The sequence below is a fragment of the Sus scrofa genome, chromosome 3 (genome assembly GCF_000003025.6).
Source record: "Sus scrofa isolate TJ Tabasco breed Duroc chromosome 3, Sscrofa11.1, whole genome shotgun sequence".
Lineage (NCBI taxonomy): Eukaryota > Metazoa > Chordata > Mammalia > Artiodactyla > Suidae > Sus > Sus scrofa.
This window is the reverse complement of record NC_010445.4, coordinates 26,711,282-26,732,305: the sequence shown is the minus strand read 5'-3', so window position 1 is coordinate 26,732,305 and position 21,024 is coordinate 26,711,282. Positions and strand designations below refer to the sequence as shown.

Sequence of the window (21,024 nt, the reverse complement as noted above, 5' to 3'; positions counted from 1 at the left end):
AAACCACAAACCTGCTCACATGAAAGTCTAAAAACACCTTCTACTCCAGTTACACCCAGTGCTGTTTCAATGTTCTGTGTCATTCGAAAAGGAACTTTCTCAGGAACTCTAAGGCTTTTACCTTGAAAAGACAAACAGTTATGTTTTTGTCTTTCACCAAAATACATTCAACCCTCATATAAAAAGTCTACTTTAACTTTACCTTTTTCAAAGCAAACATTGTAATCTATGTGAACAACCTCTCCAGTCGTCATATCTATGAGGACGTTATCCAGATGTCTGTCTCCAAGGCCAATTATGTACCCGACCATAGACATGACCGCGGTCGATCTGGCGTAAGACTAAAGAAGAGGGGGTGGGGGAGGAGGTTAAGCACCATGAGCCAATTTCCTTCCAACCTGGACTTGATTCTCTAAAACTTACAAACCTGCACAATCCTACTCCCTTCTTCTAAATAAACATATAGCACTCTCCAGGGATGCTGCGTGAGGTTCACAGAGATGCTGTGCATACAACAGCGCAGCAGCAGCAGCATGCAACACCGAGGTCCTCGTTGGGTCTACTTGATTGCTATCAGAATGCAGGATTTGAAAAACCAAAACAACTATTCTTCAGCTTCTCTACTTACCCCTTTCTAAAGTCTTTACTCTCCTTCTCATCTCATCCACAATCCCGTACATTCTGCCCTCACACAGTCATAGCCAAGCCTTACAAAAGCAAGTGTAATATAAGATTCAAATGCAGGTCTCCAACTACCAAGTCTGGAGGGGGGCAGGAGGACAGTGAACAAGACAAGACAGGAGGCAGGCAGAACAAAACGCATACCTGTGTGACTCTCCACCATTCATCAGGGGTGGTACAAGATGACCACAGCTCTTTAGCAAGGAGATTTGGAGGCGTGGCTTCCATCAACTCTTCTAGCACTGCCTTCATCACATGAAGAGGCCAATCCCGTCGGGACACATCCAGACTAAGTCCCACTGCTTTCAAAGCAGGACCGATTTTACTATAATAGAGTTCACTAGGACGGGGTACAATTCCCGGATTCTGAGGAGTCTGGTAGGAATCTTGGGCCTTAAAAAAAATTTTTTTAAGAGAAAATCAAATTTAGATAAGTATAAGTATCACTGAATATAAAGTAGTAATTTAAAAACTGGTTTTTCACCAAAATTCTCCACTTAGCCAGCTAAATCTCAGGCATTAAACAGCCAATTCTTCTGGACTATGCATCTTTCTTACAATCTATGTATCTTTTTAATTAAGTACTTTATTGAAAAGTTGGACTCCTGCTCTATTTTAAGTTCAATTCAAGCTCAACATCCAAGTTACATTCTTCTTTGTAATATGTAATTCAGTGTAAAATTTATCATTCATATTTATGTACATATTTCACTCTTCACCAATTAAGACTTATTCATCAATGTACAATTAACAACAGATATTCAGAAACATCACAGAAAAAAATTTATATAGCTTTTCTCTAATTCTACCCCCAATTTACTGTTCAACAACTGTTCTGCAGTCTCCTATGCCTACCTAAAAAATCTGACTCCTTTCAAACTCCTGCTCCCTTCCACAGCTACCCTAGTTAGAATAATTTTTTTTTTTTTTTTGTCTTTTGTTGTTGTTGTTGTTGCTATTTCTTGGGTTTTGTCTTTTGTTGTTGTTGTTGTTGCTATTTCTTGGGCCACTCCCGTGGCATATGGAGGTTCCCAGGCTAGGGGTTGAATCGGAGCTGTAGCCACCGGCCTACGCCAGAGCCACAGCAACGCGGGATCCGAGCCGCGTCTGCAACCTACACCACAGCTCACGGCAACGCCGGATCATTAACCCACTGAGCAAGGGCAGGGACTGAACCCGAAACCTCATGGTTCCTAGTCGGATTCGTTAACCACTGCGCCACGACGGGAACTCCTAGAATAATTTTATTTGTCTAGATGGAGGAACCTGAAGTTGAGACTGTTTAAAAATTTAGTAGTGTGTCTACTCCTTCTTTAACTCTATCATAAACTTGCAAAAATGTTCAAGTGCAGTGAAGTCTAGACATATTTCACATACAAGGGAGAACAGACTAATAAATATACTTGCTTATTAACATTTAAATAAAAGTGTATATTTTAATTTTAATCAACCTTTTGTGCTTGTAAGGCAGCTTCCCGTTGTTGCCATCGTTTGTAAAGACCAAATAAGGGTGTGGCTCCATCCACCCACTGGATCAGTCCTGATCGAGTTCCCAGTGGTGTTACAGAATAGTGCCGCGCATGGAAGCGGGGTGTCTCCTGGCGATTGATTGTAGCAAACATAGTATTTACAATAGATAAAAACTGCATTATTCTCTCATCCAGATGTAAGTCCTCCAATCCTAGGGAAACAAATTAGAGTAGGGGATCAAATGGGGTGAAGTGCGATGGGATGGGACTGGAAACGTACCACTTTTTGTGTCCCTCGCAAAGAGCAATAGCAGTCAAGAACTGAGAGCCCAAGAAACACAATGAGAGCATTAGAGAATATTCTGGTCAGTCACAAGATATTAGATACTAGCATGAACAGTTGCACCTCAGCTGCTATTATGCTTATATTAGTTTATAAGCAAGAAGACAGGAGGGAAGAGAAAAATCTTAGAACACAGTCTCCAACCACTTCCATCAAAATACAACACTCTAGGCTATCCATGACATACAGAAATTCACCTAAAACAATCCTTTCCTACTACAGACACACACACCCAGACACATACACACACAGGGCATTAATAATCAGACCCATGTTCTTTTAAATCCCACCTTTGAAAAGATAAGGATAGCTCTTCCCATCCGATCCTAGAAAGAGAAGTTTCTTTGGCTTGGTTTTGGTGGGTAAGATTGTGATGGTTCCGCCCACACTGTGGATTGTGACAGTGTCTCTGGCTGAGACTTCTCCAGGAAGAGCAATTTCAGTGTTAGTCATGGCAGCCAGCCACGGGCTGATTTCTTCAAGACGCAAGATGTAGCTTGCACGTTTCTGTGCTCTCTGTTGCAAACTTAGCATTATCTATAGTTAAGATGGGAAAAGTGTACATTATCATTATAACATGTATTTCCCTCTACATTTAATTTGGCATAAAGACAAATTTAAAACACCTCTTTTTTGGTTATTACATTTAATTTGTTGTTACATATTTGGGCTATCCTGGGAGACAAAACGCTGGTGTGCTGATATACCCTAGGGGCTTTCCACTTTGTTCAGACCTCTCCCCTCCTCCTCTGTACAAGTTAAGCAATGGACTCAGAGCAGATGGAAAGAAATCACTGTGTGATCACAAAATTCAACGCTTGCAGCAAACTAACTCCTCACTGTTAAGCTAAGTCCAGTCAATACCCAAACAAATCACTTCGGTCCTTGCAATAGAGCAAAAGATGTAGCCAGCTCTTGGCTGCCAGGCAGATACACCCTTAGGAAGCCATCTGAAAAGCTGGTAACAATCTAAAGCACTGTGACTACTTGAAGTATAGAGTAAAACACCACAAGCTCTGCTAATAACACACAGGGAGTGGATCACAAGCATAGCTGTGGCCAACTCAATAATCCACACCTAAATTAAGGAACTTTGGGGGTCTGCTTTCATGTGAAGACTTTTACATCAATCTTTAGCAAGCTTTGTTCATAAATGGAAAAAGACACCTGGAAACGCCTCAAGTATCCACTGACATAACAATGGATAAACTGTTGTATTTTTCTATAATTCATCAATATTCAGATGCATACAAAATATGGATGAATCATTTAAAAAAACAAAACAGGAGTTCCCGTCGTGGCTCAGTGGTTAACAAATCCGACTAGGAACCATGAGGTTGGGGGTTCGATCCCTGGCCTTGCTCAGTGGGTTCAGGATCTGGCATTGCCATGAGCTGTGGTGTAGGTCACAGACGCAGCTCAGATCCCGTGTTGCTGTGGCTGTGGCGTACGCCAGTGGCTACAGCTCCGTTTCAACCCCTAGCCTGGGAACCTCCATATGCCTCAGGAGCGGCCCAAGAAATGGCAAAAAAGACCAAAAAATTAAAAAATAAAAAAACAAAACAACATGCCATGGGGCAGCCAAAAAAGAAAAAACAAACAAAACTTAATGCTGATGCATCAATTATGGAAGTGGGAAAAACAAACGGGCACATACGGTATTCCTCTTGTCTGAGTTTCTTGGTTGATTTATTGAAAAGACAAAGCAGCAAGAAACTACTGCTGGAACATGAGGAAACAAGTTTTGGCTAAGGCTACACATATTAAACTTCCTTCTTCACATTAGTGTTCTCATCTTGTGCTTACAGCCATTTCCTCTGAATTGAGCAATTCCGCTAGTGTGCTTTTACTGGTATTTAAAGTCAGGTGTACTTTTTGCCTCTACTCTGTATCCTCTAACAGGTCTGTCATTACTAAAGTTAAGTAAGGAAATCGGTTAAGAGCAATATAGGTAAGGGACAGAGAAAGAAAAGATAAGAAAAATAAAAACCTACAAGGTAATAAATAGGCTCTCCCAACTAGTGGTGCTATTACTACAAGAGATAAAAACCAAAGAAAATACAGTAAATCTGTATCCTTAAATAGGGGACCAAAACATAAAAGGATTCCCAAACATTTAAATTTACTAATCATCCCTCAAACAGCCTAAGCAGAATTGCTACTAAAAAAAATTACTTACTAATATTGATGTTATTATATATGAATTTTTTATCTGTTAGAAATACTGAATACCCCTTCATCAGAAAAACTACATAAGTACAAGATTAAATTTCTTAATCATTTATAAGGAGAATATAGCAGGCAGTCAATATTTAATTAGCTCAAACCCAGAGCCCCTTCCTTGTCTAATTTTGTATAGCATATTCTTCCCTGGTGTAAACCCTCAATAAACAAAAGTTTCTGGAGTTCCCGTCGTGGCACAGTGGTTAACGAATCCGACTGGGAACCATGAGGTTGCGGGTTCGGTCCCTGCCCTTGCTCAGTGGGTTAACGATCCGGCGTTGCCGTGAGCTGTGGTGTAGGTTGCAGACGCGGCTCGGATCCCGCGTTGCTGTGTCTCTGGCGTAGGCCGGTGGCTACAGCTCCGATTCAACCCCTAGCCTGGGAACCTCCATATGCCGCGGTAGCGGCCCAAGAAATAGCAACAACAACAACAAACAACAAAACAACAACAAAAAAGACAAAAAAAGACAAAAAAAAAAAAAAAGTTTCACCCTAGGTCCACTCATCTTCAAATTCTCAAAATGAAGAAAACACCCTTCTATTCCTTTTTGTTTGTTTGTTTCATTTCATCTTGCTCTTTAGGACTGAACCCCTGGCATAAGGAAGTTCCTGGGCTAGGGGTTGAACTGGAGCTACAGCTGCCAGCCTAAGCCACAGCCACAGCAATGCAGGATCCAAGCCACATCTGCGACCTAAACTATAGCTCACAGCAATGCAAGATCCTTAACCCACCGATCAAGGCCAGGGACTAAACCCATATCCTCATGGATACTATCCAGGTCTGTTATTGCCTAGGCACAACAGGAACTCCATTTTCTCTCTAGTCTTTATAAGGAACTGATTACTTGCTGCCTTCTGTGGGCTTATAATACCTCTTGTGTTCTTAGTAAAAAGAGTCTCCTTCCTTAAATTTTGTATCTCAGGGAATTTCCATTTCAGTTAGCATTCTTGAGATTTTTCTGTACCTCTTTAAATGGAATCCAACTGCTTCCAGGCTTTGCAGGGTTTGATGGTGTCTTCAGTTTTTCTAGGGCATTTTCAATTGCATCACCATAGTTATCTTGAAACCACTTTTCATGAGGCGTTTCTGCAGGGGCCGCCGTGATACTCCTCACGTGCTCCAAAGCAAACACAATGGGCTTCATCAAAGCTGTGTGCTTCTCTCGCATGATTGCAATTTTCTCTTCTCTGACCAGAAAGAAGTACAGAGTTCAATACAAATAAGGAACAATTTAAATTGTCAAGTTTAAGAAAACAGTATCAAAGAATAGTCAAAATAAAGCAATAAATTATTAGCAAAGTAACTTACTAAAACAGCGCTGTAAAAAAATCCAGCATATAAAAAGAGGTAGCTTCTCTTTTCAACAAATGGTGCTAGGAAAACTGAATATCTACTTACAAAAGAATGAAGTTGGACTCTTACCTTATACTATATGCAAAAAATAAGTGGAAATAGATCAAAGACCTTAACATACGAGCTAAAACTTTATTTAAATCTCTTAGAGGAAAAACAGGGGAAAGGCTTCTTAACTGGATCTGGCAAGGATTTCTCAGATAAGGCACAAAGCACAGACAACAAAAGAAAGAAAAGATAAACTGGGTTACCTCAAAACTAAAAACTTGGAGTTCCCATTGTGGTTCTGCAGGTTAAGAATCTGACATAGTGTCCATGAGGATGCAGGTTTAATCCCTGGCCTCACTTTGATAGGTTAAGGATCTGGCATGGTCACAAGCTGTGGTGTGGGTCGCAGACATGGCTTGGATCCACTGTTGCTGTGGCACAGGCTGGCAGCTGTAGCTCCAATTCGACCCCTAGCCTGGGAACTTCCATATGCCATGGGAGTGGCCCTAAAAAACAAAAAAGCAAAAATGGGCAAAGGATTCAGACACTTCTGCAAGTAAGATATACCAAGGGTCAAAAGGCAATCAAAATGATGCTCAAGATTATTATTAGTCATTAGGGAAATGCAAACCAAATCCATTAATATGTATCATTTTATACATATTAAGATGTTACTATCAAAAAGACAGAAAAGAAAAACAAACAAAAAAAGAGACAGAGAACAACAAATGTTGGCAAGAATATGGAGAACCCTAGTGCTCTTCCAGTGGGAATATAAAATGGTGCAGCCACTGTGGAAGAGGGTTTGGCAGTTCTTCTATACGTTAAAACACAGAATTATCATATGATTCAGCAACTCCATTGGCTCACATAAAAATTAACTGAATGCAGGGACACAAAACAGACACTTGTACACCAATGTTCACAGAAGCATTGTTTATAACAGCCAAAAGATAGGAGCAAGTGTCCACTGACAGGTGAGTGAGTGCATAAGCAAAGTGAGGTATATCCAGGAGTTTCTGCTATGGCGCAATGGGTTAAGCCAGAGCTGTGGCTCGGATTTGATCCCTGGCTCAGGAACTTCCATATGTCACTGGTTTGGCCAGAAAAAAGATGTGGTATATCCACACAAGGAATTATTATTCAGCAATAAAAAGGAAGGAAATTCTGATACATGCTATAACACAAAATGAACCTTCAAAACATTATGGTAAGTGAAATAAAGCACACAAAAAATAAAAATACTGTATGACTCCAGTTACACAAGGTACTTGAAATTAGGAGTCAAATGCATAAATATGGAAAGCAGAACAGCAGTAACCAGGGGCTGGGGTCAGGGGAGAACAGAGAAGTACTGTTAAATGGGGATACTCCTCTTGTTTGGGATGATGAATAAGTTCTGGAATTGGAGAGTGGTCATGCTTGCACAACACTGAATGTACTTACTGCAACTGAACTGTACACTTAAAACTGGCTACAATGGCGAACTGTATGCTGTATGTATTTTACCTTCGAAAAAAAAAGAGGCAGCTACTTTTTTGGAAAACATACTTGCGTAAGGTGTTGTTATTCTGGACTCTCTTCACTTCGTCTTCCAGCTGCTGAATTCGTCTCAGGACATACATGTGCTGCTGTAACAGAACTCCCAACCAGAGCTCATCCCAGAGAACAGTGACCCTGCGCAGCTCGGCCACGAGCATCTGAACCTGCAGACACGGCACATCAAGGTATGCTCATCTGGAGTTCCCATCGTGGCTCAGTGGTTAATGAATCCCACTAGGAACCATGAGGTTGCGGGTTTGATCCCTGACCTCGCTCAGTGGGTGAAGGATCCGACACTGCCGTGAGCTGTGGTGTAGGTCACAGACTCGGCTCGGATCCCGCGTTGCTGTGGTTCTGGCGTAGGCTGGAGGCTACAGCTCCGATTAGACCCCTCGCCTGGGAACCTCCATATGCTGTGGGTGCAGCCCTAAAAAGACACACATACACACACACACAAAAAAAAAACCCCAAAAAACAAAATATGCTCATCTACAAGTCTATACTCAGCACAGTTCTATAAACACTGGAAATTACAAGTGAAACGTGTGCATCTTTTGCTCATTATCCAATTAGAGAACCCTGATCAGTGATTCCATCAGTACAGATTTATGAAACCAATTCTGATTTTAAAAGCTTTGCTCCTTAACATTTCCATAACAGTTTTATGGGTTTTGTTTTTAGGTGATGTGTGTTTTGTTTTGTTTTGAGGGAGAAAGGGGAAAGGGCTGGTTATAATAGAAATTCATTTTAAATCATACAAGTTGGGGTTTTTTTGGTACCTGTAACACCATAGTTGGGTTTGCAGAGGACAGTTTATCTACAATCTTGCTGTAGCAATCCTGCATCATAGCTTGGTCTTCATTCAATCCACTCTTCGGTTCATCCTTATTGCTATCTTGGGAAGCAGGAGGACTTCCTCCCTCACATTCAGAAACCAGCAATTCTTCTCCTTGAATATTGCCAAGTAAAGTTGGAATTGCAGAGGAAAACTTATTTCCTATAAATAAAATGGGAGAGAACATTTAGGTATACTTTGGATATTTCCCTCACGTGCATGTATGTTGAGTTACGAAAATCATCAATAATCTATTTGATTCCAGAGCACTCATTTAACTAATTTACCTTCTGTGCACCAAGGTGACCAAAGATCATGGATATTTTGCCTTTTTATAAGCTGAACTTTATATTTATTAATATAATAAGCTAATAAAAGATAAATAGGGAACCTGAGAGAGTGACTCAGTTTCGCCAAACCTTGGTGGGTTGCTGTGAGACAGAAGGTAACATATGAAGGACACATCCTTCTGCCACCAGGTATATCAGTTACTCGCTCAATAAATGGTCTACTGAAAAAGCTACAAACACTATCAATCCTGGAACATAAAAAACTCAAAAAACTTTTACGTAACAAACACTGTTTGCAAACAAAGTTATACTTAAAGAAGTATTTTAATGTGCTGTACCTGAAGCCTGTGACTCACTGCTAAGCGATATGGTGCCCACTATCGCAGGGTACAATATGAGATGGGGGGAATCCTGAGCAACACGGCAGAGAAGGTTACAAATACTTTGGCGCACATACACTTCAGGGTGGTTTAAGCGTGAGAAAAGTTGTGGAATAATTCCTTCAGGATAAGAAGAAAAACACAGTTATTAAAAACTGTCAACACAATGCATGCAAAAGGATAAAACTTGATTATGTGTTGGCATTAGTTCTAAGAGCCTCAAATTTCTCCCTACGATAACAAAGAGCCATACACAATAGCTCATGATTTGCAAGTTTAGTTTAGGCTATAGAGCTAGAATCAAAATCCAGGGCAATTCAAAAAAGTTACAGAGAAATGTGTTTTCTGTGAATGCCTGTAAAAGAAGGCAGACCTGGACAGTTTTTACAAAGGGTATATGAAACTTTATGAAAGTTATTTTTATCACTCTCTCTAAAATCCCTTTTGTATTAAAAAAGCCTCTCCCTCTCAGTCTCCCATTTCTCTGAAAGGTGGGAGGGAAGTGGAATAACAAGCAGGGTGTCCTGGGAACAAGTTTAGCTATTTTGTAACATGTTCAAAGAGTAAGCGTAAATTATTATTGTTTAACTGTCTTATTACATTCTACCTCGAAATAATTTTTCCTGAAACACTTTATTGAGACCATCACCTCTCCAGGGAGCAGTGGGTGTTGTTTCCAAGCCATGTTCCAGATACTGCCTGAGCTCGCCGGCATGTTTCACGAGCAGTCTGAGCAGCCTCAATGTGGCCATCACAATCACGTCATCCGTGCTCTGCTCCGGTCTGTGACTTAAATGGAGCCTGGGGTCATCTTCATCTAAAGGAATCTAAGGATGAAAGACAAAAGGAAAACATAATTCAGAATACTCTTTTGATCTACTAGAAATGTCAAATAAACTTTCCTGTCAGAGCACCGTGCCACCTACCTGACCAGCATTGAGCTTAAGGAAAGTAAAATAGGCGCTGCAAGACAGTTTGTACAGGCTGAAGATTCTATCTACAACTTTCCTCCACACTTTAATAACGCCTTCTGTTGCACTTTCATCAAGTTCTGAAAGCCAGGGGCAGCTCGATATTAACTGACGCCAGATAACATCAACCATATCATCTTCCTCATTATCTTCACTTTCTGTTATCTGAAGCGTTATATCTTCATCCTGAAGAAAAATAGGGCCAAAAAAAAAAAAAATTGCTATCTTTGGACATAAAATGAAAAGGGAGAAAAGCATATGATTTTCCTAATACAGTGTTTTCTCATCTACGAAAGACCAAATGACTTCACACTTAGTGCTATGCATACTAAATCAATGTTACTGTGCTTTTCTTTATGATACATTCACTAACATACCTAATGAAGAAGGATATACACATTTAGCAAAGATTAAAGATTTTGATTTGGGGACTGTAAGTGCCTAAGAGTTATAATGTTCTGCCTGCAGAGAAGCGCCTTACTCTTACGGTACTGCACTGTACTTAGCATCAGCTTTGGCAGATACTGGCAAACATATGCTGAAGTCTAGATGAAGAACTGAGTCAACACAGCTTTAGCTCAGCAAATAAAATCCTAAAGTCTACAACTAAATACTGAATTGTTATAACAGTCTAGATGTGACAGCTCTGAGGGGGAGGGAATCCTACATCAAGATCATCAAGTCTGCTGGTTTCCAGCGCTAGCTGCACATTAGAAGCACCTAGTGGAGTTCCCGTCGTGGCTCAGCGGTTAATGAATCTGACTAGCATCCATGAGGATGCAGGTTCAATCCCTGGCCTTGCTCAGTGGGTTAAGGATCCAGCATTACCATGAGCTGTGCTGTAGGTCGCAGATGTAGCTCGGATCCTACATGGCAGTGGCTGTAGCATAGGCCAGCAGCTATAGCTCCAATTTGACCCCTAGCCTGGGAACCTCCATATGCCATGGGTGCAGCCCTAAAAAGACAAAAAAAAAAAAAAAAAAAAGAAGTGATCTTGACACTATTTTCCCCAAACTGTATTGTATTTTCCTTGCCTGAATTCCTGCTGGCCGACACACTGCCTGCCCAAGAATACCATATATTCTCTCTTTTTCTTCTTCAGTGATAGTGTCTGGGAGCAGATTCTGAACTTCAGATTTTTCTCTGGGCAACAGACGAACACCTTCTCCCTGACTATAAATATAAAACAAATCATCAGTGTTTCAGCTACCAAAACTGTGCCACATGAGCAAACATTTTATATCTCTATTTTGCAATGTATCAAATAAATTATATATTTCAACATACATACCTGGCATTGTCAACGACCTTTCTGCCCCATCTATAAGCCCAACTAGCCAATGCTGCCCAAGATTTGGCTACTTCAGGTGCCTGTACTGAAGATAGGTGATACAACTGTCCCAAAATGAAGTCAGGTTCTCCAACTCCGATATGTACTGCCATGAAGAAAAAATAACAATGTTATATTCATAAAATTTTGTCTTTTTTTTTTTTTTAGGGCCTTACCCATTCCAAATTTAGGATTTTACTATCTGCAAATAAGCATATGTAATTGTATAATAATATATAGTACATAATTTGATAAAACACACACTTGTATGATGCTTTTCTGAAAGGCTGATATGTTAAAATGAATCACTCAGCTTCCCAAGTAAGCTTAAATTATATTCTGTAAAACACATCACGTCTTTTATCACAAAGAACTTTACAAAGAGTTCAGGCGTCAGATGTGTTGTAGAATGTCTTGCATTCCGGATCTGACTGGCCATTTCCTCAGTTACATTCAGCTTAAACATCCTCGCCAAAGTAAACAGGTAATGGGTATACACATCTTACTTGATCAGAGATTCCTAAGTATCTTTATTCCCAATTTAGAAGCGGAGAAATCTCCTACAGTGCCACTTGTCAATGTGAAGATTTATAATGAACATAAGATATATCCTTTACAATGCATGGATTAGAATTTTACTTTGCAGGGCCAATATAAGTAATTAAAACTCAAGGCTTCACAACATGAATAAAATCTCATGTTCTGGCAGAGCATAGTTACCTCCCGATGTGTAATACCCAGACGTCGGTGCCCACCACAGCAGGTACTCAAACAATGGATGAATCGGCTACCTACCTGTTGAGTACCTTTCTGTTACCAACACCAATGTCAGGATGTGAAACTTGAACCTTTCTATGGTTTCTGTGCTCGACCAGTCAATAGAACCAGAGGCTACTATTCTGCACTGCTACTGACCCTCCTGGTGTGAGGTGGAGTTTCAGGTATTTTGAACAGGACCTCTCTACCAGCAACTACTTCTATAAGAGCACTGTGCACTGAGGAGGTGGGAGGTACAGCCTGGAAGGTGGAGTTCAGTGACTTCCATAGGGGCATTAGAGGCTAAAGACATGTGCTCTAGTAACTTCAGGCAATCTTATACACTCAGTTTCCACACAGACAGTTTTGTGGCAAATTACAGCCAGCATAACACTGTAAACCTTAAAATAGGGGGAAATGACTTCTAAAATTTACATTTTCAAGCTAACAAAAGAAATCCTACCTGTAGATTCGCTCTCGATTCGAGGATACTCTTCTTCCACTGTATTAACAGATGGGAGTTCAATTAGAGTGAGTATGTTTTTAGATAAAGTAGAAAGACCTGTGAAGTTTTGCTGCTGCTGAGCTCTGTAAACCTGTTTCAGCTGCCCTGATATTTCTTTCCATTCTGCCTGGATCCATTTGGCCAGTGTAAGAATGGACTTGGCAACAGCATGCTCAGCTTTGGCAGACTTGCAGAACGAAATGGCGCAAGAACTCAGCATCTCCATTGCGTGTGTTGACTGGCCTATAGAACAGCAAAACACCAGCCCCCATGAGCGTGGAAGCAGACAATGACATGCTTTCAGGATAAAGTAATACTGTCAATCCTGTGATAATCAATGATCTCTGGAAACATTTACTTTAATAAACATTAACAACATTTCCTCTTCTAAAAGCACCAAATTACAGATAAGTCAATTACACAAAACTTATTATTCAGGACTCAAATGTTCTGCAAGAGTTGGAAAAAAGCCCAACTTTTCTATGCCTGCCTTATATCATACACAGTAACATGCATACAAATGATTTTTATTATAATCGTGCATTAACTGTAATTCATTTTTACTAACCTGCTGTATATAGCAATTTGGTTTTTTCAATGTCAAGTTCAGGCCCCCACTTTTCATCCACTTGACCTTGAGTTGATAGCTTTTTAAAATGCTGGACTAAATCCTGCGCAGTCGTGGTCTTTGCCAGCTGAACCTCACTGCACTGTGCCAGCAGTCTTGTTGCAAGTGACACATTCCCCCGTTTTCTAGCAAATTTTGCTGCTGTTAGACCTAATTCCATGAGATGGCTTCTAATTGGAACTGTTTGTTCTGGAGAGAAGAAAAGGTATTAGTCCCTGATTGGTCTAATCCCAGACTGCAAGGAAATATGGCCACAAAAATTCTTCCCCAACTCTTTCCTTCCCCTCCACCTCCCTAAATAATGACTCATTTTTCATCATCTTTAAATTCCTAGCAACTAGCATTGTGCTTGGTATACAATAAACAATAAATGTTTGTTAAAATAAATGTATACTACAGAGCAGACAAGGGTAAAAATCGTTTACTACGAGCAGTGAACCGTTTAGTTTCTGAATCTCCTTAGTAAAGAGCCTAGGCTAAAGAGTGGGGATTAGGGTAAGGCCTGACCACCCCACCTTCGTAAGGACCCTCTGCCCTTCGGCCAGGCCACTCTCTCCTGGTTTACTCCTACCTTTCTGAAGACGCCTTCTCAGTCTCCTTCTTGTCCACTACCCATCCATTAAAACTGCTGTTCCTCGGGTTGGTCTAGGCTCTCTACTCACTCTGCATACTCTCCCTGGACAATATCATCTGCTCCTGTGGCTTCAGTTACCATACAAATGCTGACGGCTCTTGAATCTTTATCTCTAGCCCAGACCTGACATCTGCGCCCCATCTGCCTACTAGTCGCTTATGCTCAGGTTATTTCAAGGGCACTTTAACCTGAGTTACGTGGAATCTATTTTCCACCGCCCTCCAAACCTTTTTATTTCCTTCTTGTTTTCTCTCTCTCAAGTAAAAGCACACGATTAACCTGGCTACCTGAGCAGGTGCCTGGTAAGCCTTAGACTTTACTTTCAACCCTCATATCCTATCTGCCTTTTTGTTCCTATTGCTACTACCTTTAGCAGGGGCTTCAGCCTAACTAGTCCCTCTGCCCCAGTCTTAGCCTCTTCTAATTCACTCTCCAACCCGAAACTGAACTGATCTCACACAAAGGGAAATCTGAACACTTAACTTCCTCTTCAGGCCTTTCCACTGCCCCTCTGACAAAGCCCCTACTCCTGAATTTGGCACTGACACCCTACATTCTATTCTAATCTCAATCTCATCCAGCTTCGGCTTTTCTCATTCTTCCTTAAGCAAGATTTAAAAATTGAGTCATCTTTTATTATTATTGCTGGCCTTCACATGTATTTTCTCTAACTAAATTAGTCCGCCTCCATTGCTCTCTCTACCTCCTCTGAGCTTTCTTCCTTTCTGATACCTAGGATTAAATCAGTGTCCCCCCTTTTCTGTGTTATTTTAAGCACCATGCATGGGTACTTCCATTCAGCACATGATATTGCTGTTCCTTGATGACAATTTCCCTGCTATACTCCAGAATCCTTTTAGTCTTAGGAATGGAGAATACAGGCTTGTCTGGTTCACCATTACATCCCAACTTAGAGCGCAGTACCTGGCACACTTGATAAACACTGGCTGAATAAAGAAAAGTGAGATGGAGTGAAGTTCTGTCTCCAAATGTAATTGTTAGGTTACTGGCTTTTTCTTTCCAACTTTAAAACTTATTCAATTAGGGAAGGATGAGAAAGGAGATGATATTGTAGTCCTATTAAATGCCATGCTCTGTGCTAGTGCTTTTATATACCTTGTTTTGTCTCCTGTAACCCTTATTTCATGAGTGGGGCAATACCCATCACTGAAAAGGAAAGTGACTTAGAAGTTCAACGATCTTCCGGAGTTCCCATCATGGTGCAGTGGAAACAAATCCGACTAAGAGCCAAGAGGTTGCGGGCTCAATCCCTGGCCTCGCTCAGTGGGCTAAGGACCCAGCATAGCTGTGAGCTGTGGTTCAGGTCACAGACACGGCTCGGATCCCACATTGCTGTGCCTGTGGCTTAGGCCGGCAGCTGTGGCTTGGATTTGACCCCTAGCCTGGGAACCTCCATATGGCCTGGGTGTGGCCCTAAAAAACCAACCCCGCCCCCCCAAAAAAAAACAAAGGAAAAAACCCAACAAGTTCAATGATGTTCCTAAGGTCCCTCAATTTGCAGATAATTAGGCTAATGATCCAAACCCAAGTCTATCTGGCACTAAGAGTCCAGGTAAGTCAGTTTCCAGTAATCACCCTGCAGGACAAGTTTGTATTGAAGCATTAGCTTCCTTGAAATTTAAAACTCAGATTTACTTAGTAACTGCAGCTACCACATTTTTAACTAAAATTTTACAGAATTCTGGCAACTTTTCCCTTTTACAGCAAAACTGAAATTGCTGACTTTTTTTTAACATGACATTTCTTTCTTTAAAATGACACATTTATACAGGGAGTTCCCACTGTAGCACAGTGGGTTAAAAAATTTGATTTCAGTGTCTCAGGCTGTGGAGGTGAGGGTTCAAGCCCCACTCTGGTGCAGTGGGTTAAAGGATCTGACATTGCTGCAGACCTGGCCCAGGAACTTCAAAAAATTTATACAAACACAGGAGTTCCCACTGTGGCGCGGTGGAAATGAATCCTAATAGTAACCATGAAGTTGAGGGTTCGATCCTTGGCCCCACTCAGTGGGTTAAATATCCGGCGTTACCGTGAAGCTGTGGTATACGTCACAGACATGGCTCAGATCCCACGCTGCAGTGGCTGTGGTGTAGGCTGGCAGCTGTAGCTCTGATTCGACCCCTAAGCCTGGGAACTTTCATATGCTGAGGGTGCGGCCCTAAAAAGAAAAAAAGAAAAAAAATTATACAAACACTAATTCTCTTAACTACTCATTTGAAGTATTTAAAATATTCACATTGTATTATCTGACAAAGAATTTGAATCCAGAATGTATAAACAAGTCCTATGACTTCATTAAAAACAGTAAAGAGTTGAAGACCTACAAAACAAGATATATAATGGCCACCATCACTCCAGTGACTAGAATTAAAGACTCACTAGAGCAAGTATGTAGATGTCAGAAGGAATGTAAAATGTACAACCACTTCAGGACAAACTGTGGAATAGTTTTAAAAGTTAATCATATGACCCAACAATTCCAATCCTAAGCATTGAAAGGAAAATGTTATGTCCACCCAAAGACTTGTGTGTGAATTTCAGAGCAGCTTGATACATAACAGCCCAAATTGAAAACGACTCAAATATACATCAAAGGATCAACAGATAAACGAATTGGTATATTCATACAATGGATACTACTCAACTATAGGAAGGATGGCACTACTGACACATGCAACACAGGGAACCTTAAAAAATAAAATGCTGAGCAAAAGATGCCAGACACAGAGCACACTGTATCATTTATGAAAAACGTCTGTAGAGACAAGTCAAATCTATAATGATGGGAAGCAGATGGACAGCTGCCCAAGACAGGGCAGATAGGAGAAACGACTGGGAAGAGGTGTAAGGAAACCTTCTGGAGTGAGATAAATGTTCTATATCTTGATTATATTGGTGGCTACACAGGTGAAGAAATGTCAAAACTCATGAGCCATACACTTAAAATGTATAATTACGTCTCAATAAAGTTATCTGAAAATAAACCTAGTTACCTTTTATTTTCTCCAACAACTGACTCTGGTACATGGTGTATCTTAATGCCTGCATCCATGGCCTGACATCATGCTGTTTACATGAACGCAAAGCTTCACTGAAGAGTGGGATAAGACAGTCCTGCCGGAGAAAAACCAAAACTACTTAATGTGAACAGGTTCCTTACATGTTTGTACACTGAGTTCACGTACATCCCCATAGGTCAGGTACTTCAGATTTCTTCCAGGTCTATCTATTAAACTTTCCCCTTCCTTCACTGTATCTTTTAACTACAAGAGCAAAAGACACTCTGAAGAGAAAACCTTTGTTTTGCCAAAAGAAAAAAAAATTTTTTTTCAGAATATTAAGTTCAATTTATCAATATACTTATCAATAAAGTAGGTGCAACTTAGTATATATTTACATAACCAACCCCTCTTCCAAAAAAAAGGATGAAAGGGAGGAAAGGAGGAAGAAAGTAAGGAAGAGAGGGAGGTAAGGGAAAAAAACTAAGCAACCAGCCAGACTTGAGATTATGCACCTTAGACTCCATCCTCCTTACATACTTCTCCAACGAAAATGGCATTTTAGATTTCTGGATTTACGGGCTTGTCCAACAATTGCAATTTTGAAACTTGAAATCTAGCCTTTGCTCTACACTAATACCTATTACTGTTCAGAAGACTATCCTGGTAAAAAATACACACCTCTGTTGAAAGTCTGTTGGAAACTGTGTTCTCCAAAGCAGAAGAGCAATACAGCTGCAAGGTACTTAGAACTGGCAGAGACTGTGAAACTGTTAAAGTAGAAAGTCTCAGTGGCCCGATAGCTATGCGGGAGGTTTGCTTCAAGTACTTCACCACGTTTCTGAAACAAAATATTAACTGCTAATTAATAAATAAGATTTTTCCATTTGTAACCACTGAAGGGATAAAAGCAGTATGCTAAGATGCTACCTTACTGGCATCCAGAGCAGGGGAAGGAAAAGGAGCTGCCTGCTCTTAAGTAAAATGACATCAGCAAGTCAAGACATATGCTTTTAGGGCTATTAAAAAATGTAATCTTACTTAGTTGCAACCCCTGGATATTAGCAAGTGGCATACGCATATATGACTTCTACAACTACACTGAAGCTGTCATGTCTGGCAGTGCAGCAATCTGGTGACTGCCTCATCCCCACCAAACTACATACATTTATCATATGGTACATACACATAATGCATATTTACCTCCTCGGGATGAAACTTACTCAGTTATAGACTGCCACTTCTGATCCTGTTCTATATGGTTTAAAGCAGTTGCCAAACAAACAGAACTTCTCAGCAATTGAACTTCGATGGATTTCTGAAGTTCTCTTGGATCTGGACTTAACATATTAGGAAGTAGTTTTTTCATATCTACAAAAATTAAAAAGATTCCACTAAGTTAATCTGTTTTTAATGTACAAGAGTGACAATATTAAATACCAAGCACCAATCAGTACCTTCTTTCCTGTTTTAAGTTCATATTTAAATTCAGGCAGTTTTCACAGTAAGTTCAGGCACTATGATCAAACATTTCTGATTTTTTTTTTGTTACATTAAAATACTTCACATAAAATACCTGAGACCCCTCCCCAAATGAGTTGATTTTTCCAAGACTCAAAAATCAATAAATAAACCTACTATTTAAAGGGGCAAATCTTACTCAATTCAGCAAATCAATATTGACACCCAAAATATTCACAATATTAACCTCAGTATTACATTTTACAAAATGTTCCAGTTGTGATAAAGAACTTAAATCATGAACCACATCAAGATGTCAAGCAAGTTAAATACCTGGTTTATCACTATGACAAGTTTAACACTACTTGTACTTTTCCAAAGAAAATGGCTAGATAGATCTCTAGGTATTACAATAGCCATTTTCAGTTTGCTTCAATTTTTTTTTCTTTTTGGCCACCCCAACAGCAAATGAAGTTTCTGAACGAGGGATCAGATCCGAGCTGAAGCTGTGCAACACTGGGAATCAAACCCGAGGCAGCACGCCAGCGCTCCAGAGATGCCACCAATCCCGTTGCACCACAGCGGGAACCCCACGTTTGCTTCATTTTTATTAAACTGTTAAAAATCAAATGTGAAGAGAACAGCCCTAATTTTTTGCTTCACCCTCTGCCTCGAATAACATACAAAAATGTCCAGATTTTTCAGTAAATACGCTAAAGCCAAACATTTAAAACAATCTATCCATTAAAATACTTAATTTTAAAATCATTATCTCAAATACCTATTTTTTCTTTTGATCCTCCAGCAAGTAGATTGATATTTTCTCCTGGTAACAATTCCAATTGCTCAGTACATTCAACAAATTCTCCAGATTCAAAACTGCTTAGTGATCTGTAATTAAAATATTGGCTAGCTTGTATTACACTCTATCCAGCCTGTAGAGCCATTCAGAAGAAAAACAAAAAACAAAAACCAGAACAAATTCTAGAAAAAAAAAGTAGTTATCCAGCATTCCTTTGATAAAGTTCCTTCCACATAGTCCAGCATTTTATTTTTATTTTGAAGATGTGACTCTCTTAATGAGCACTGAAACTGGAGTGGCAACCTGCAAAGGCACAGCTACAGTTTAGCGTACTCAGCCCTCCATGTGTTCCTCCTCTTTTTGCAGCCTATCTTTGGGGCCTGACCAAAACACTAACAGGAGAGCTCTGAGTTCTCCCCAAGCTACCACTGCATTCCCCGCACGGCCGTATTCCTCACGGGGAGCATGAGCCCCAGCAGGTCTCCTATCCTGTTAACTCGATCTGATAGCACCTCCTGCCTTCTGTCACTGCTGGCCTCTCTCCTTCTCTTCCTTTCCACTGCTTCAAGGAACCTGTTTCTCTTCTTTCACAGAATTCCTTTCCTTCTCCTCATTTTAGCTGAAAATGGTACAGCTCTGAAACTCTTTCCTCTAGTCTATATATGACCCCAATGCCAAGACGAGGGCCTCAGCCACTCAGCTGCCCACTGCTACTTTTCAATCTCTCACTCCGTCCCTATTCCTCTTCCAGCTGCTCTCCAACCAACAAGACAACTTACAGTTTCTCAATCTCCCTCTTTTCCATTAGTCTCTCATCCTCTCCTGTCCCTCTCATTCTATCACCTCCCTTAACAACTCAGCCTGAATACAGCACTGGAAATGTATTATCACTGGACTATACCTGCTTCTTTCTACCTTAATAAGCCCCAAGTCTGGACCAATACAACCACCAGCTTCTCAGTGAGCCATAATCACTGGGCACTAATGAACTGGTGCTTTCTGGTGACCAACACACTTATCATTTCTGCCACCACAGGATCTGCATCTTCTCCAATGACAGGTCTGCTGTGTCACCACTAAGCCCTCCCATGCCCTTGTACTTTCAGCTACCAACTGACTTCTCAGAAAGAAAGAGAGACTTTCACTTCCTCTACTCTTACCCCCAAATCCACCAAGCACTCCCCAAACTGTCTGTACCCAGCTTTAGTGACTTCTCTTGTGGCACAAGAAAGGTGAGGTTCAGTTAATCTTTCAATCAATGTTCTTTATCCTGCTTCTTCAACCTCTGCTTTCTAATAGCTCCTTCCACTTGGCTTAAAAGAACAGCGACTCTCTCCACTATTTACAACAAATGCACTTTATTCTGTTCCAGTCACAGCCTTTTCTCCTTGACTTCATTGCCCCATTAACCTAACTAAAGCGTTTCGTTTTCATATTTCTCCACCACTCCAGAATATTCAACTAGGCTGCTTCTCCCGATCTCTCTACAAAGCTCTCTTGCTTGCAGTCTGTGAAGCGCCCATAAGGCTGATGATTCCCGTCAGTTCTACATGGCCGACATTTCCCTCCTCAGGGCCCTTTCGTTTTCGTCAGTGGTTTCCTCTCCCGTTCCTTAACACAGATGCTAAAAGGACTCTGACTCTCTTTTTCACCCACTCTTCTCCAGAGCGCTATCAGTGGTGGGGTGGCTTACACAGGCTCTGGAGTACAGAGAGTAAAAGGGAAAGATGGCCTCCAATTATCGCCTATATAGTAATGATTCCCCATGCATCTCTCTAGCTTAGAGTTTTCTCCTTAGTTTCCAATCCAATT

At 40.6% G+C, this 21,024-nt stretch overlaps 1 protein-coding gene across 6 annotated transcripts in view; it reads right to left on the bottom strand.

Annotated features, from left to right (window-relative positions):
• SMG1 (SMG1, nonsense mediated mRNA decay associated PI3K related kinase) overlaps window positions 1-21,024 on the bottom strand; it is a 104,450-nt gene that overhangs the window by 25,963 nt on the left and 57,463 nt on the right. For all 6 annotated transcript variants that reach the window (XM_021086547.1, XM_021086548.1, XM_021086549.1 and 3 more), the window contains 19 exons: window positions 19,192-19,301; window positions 18,173-18,320; window positions 17,631-17,790; window positions 16,944-17,064; window positions 13,236-13,484; window positions 12,626-12,910; window positions 11,368-11,512; window positions 11,111-11,249; window positions 10,032-10,262; window positions 9,755-9,932; window positions 9,064-9,225; window positions 8,380-8,597; window positions 7,610-7,764; window positions 5,682-5,904; window positions 2,784-3,030; window positions 2,133-2,362; window positions 826-1,074; window positions 203-341; window positions 12-121 (listed from right to left, as the gene is read on the bottom strand). In XM_021086547.1, coding sequence (XP_020942206.1) covers window positions 12-121; window positions 203-341; window positions 826-1,074; window positions 2,133-2,362; window positions 2,784-3,030; window positions 5,682-5,904; window positions 7,610-7,764; window positions 8,380-8,597; window positions 9,064-9,225; window positions 9,755-9,932; window positions 10,032-10,262; window positions 11,111-11,249; window positions 11,368-11,512; window positions 12,626-12,910; window positions 13,236-13,484; window positions 16,944-17,064; window positions 17,631-17,790; window positions 18,173-18,320; window positions 19,192-19,301 — 3,499 coding nt within the window. The remainder of the gene's footprint in view (window positions 1-11; window positions 122-202; window positions 342-825; window positions 1,075-2,132; window positions 2,363-2,783; window positions 3,031-5,681; window positions 5,905-7,609; window positions 7,765-8,379; window positions 8,598-9,063; window positions 9,226-9,754; window positions 9,933-10,031; window positions 10,263-11,110; window positions 11,250-11,367; window positions 11,513-12,625; window positions 12,911-13,235; window positions 13,485-16,943; window positions 17,065-17,630; window positions 17,791-18,172; window positions 18,321-19,191; window positions 19,302-21,024) is intronic.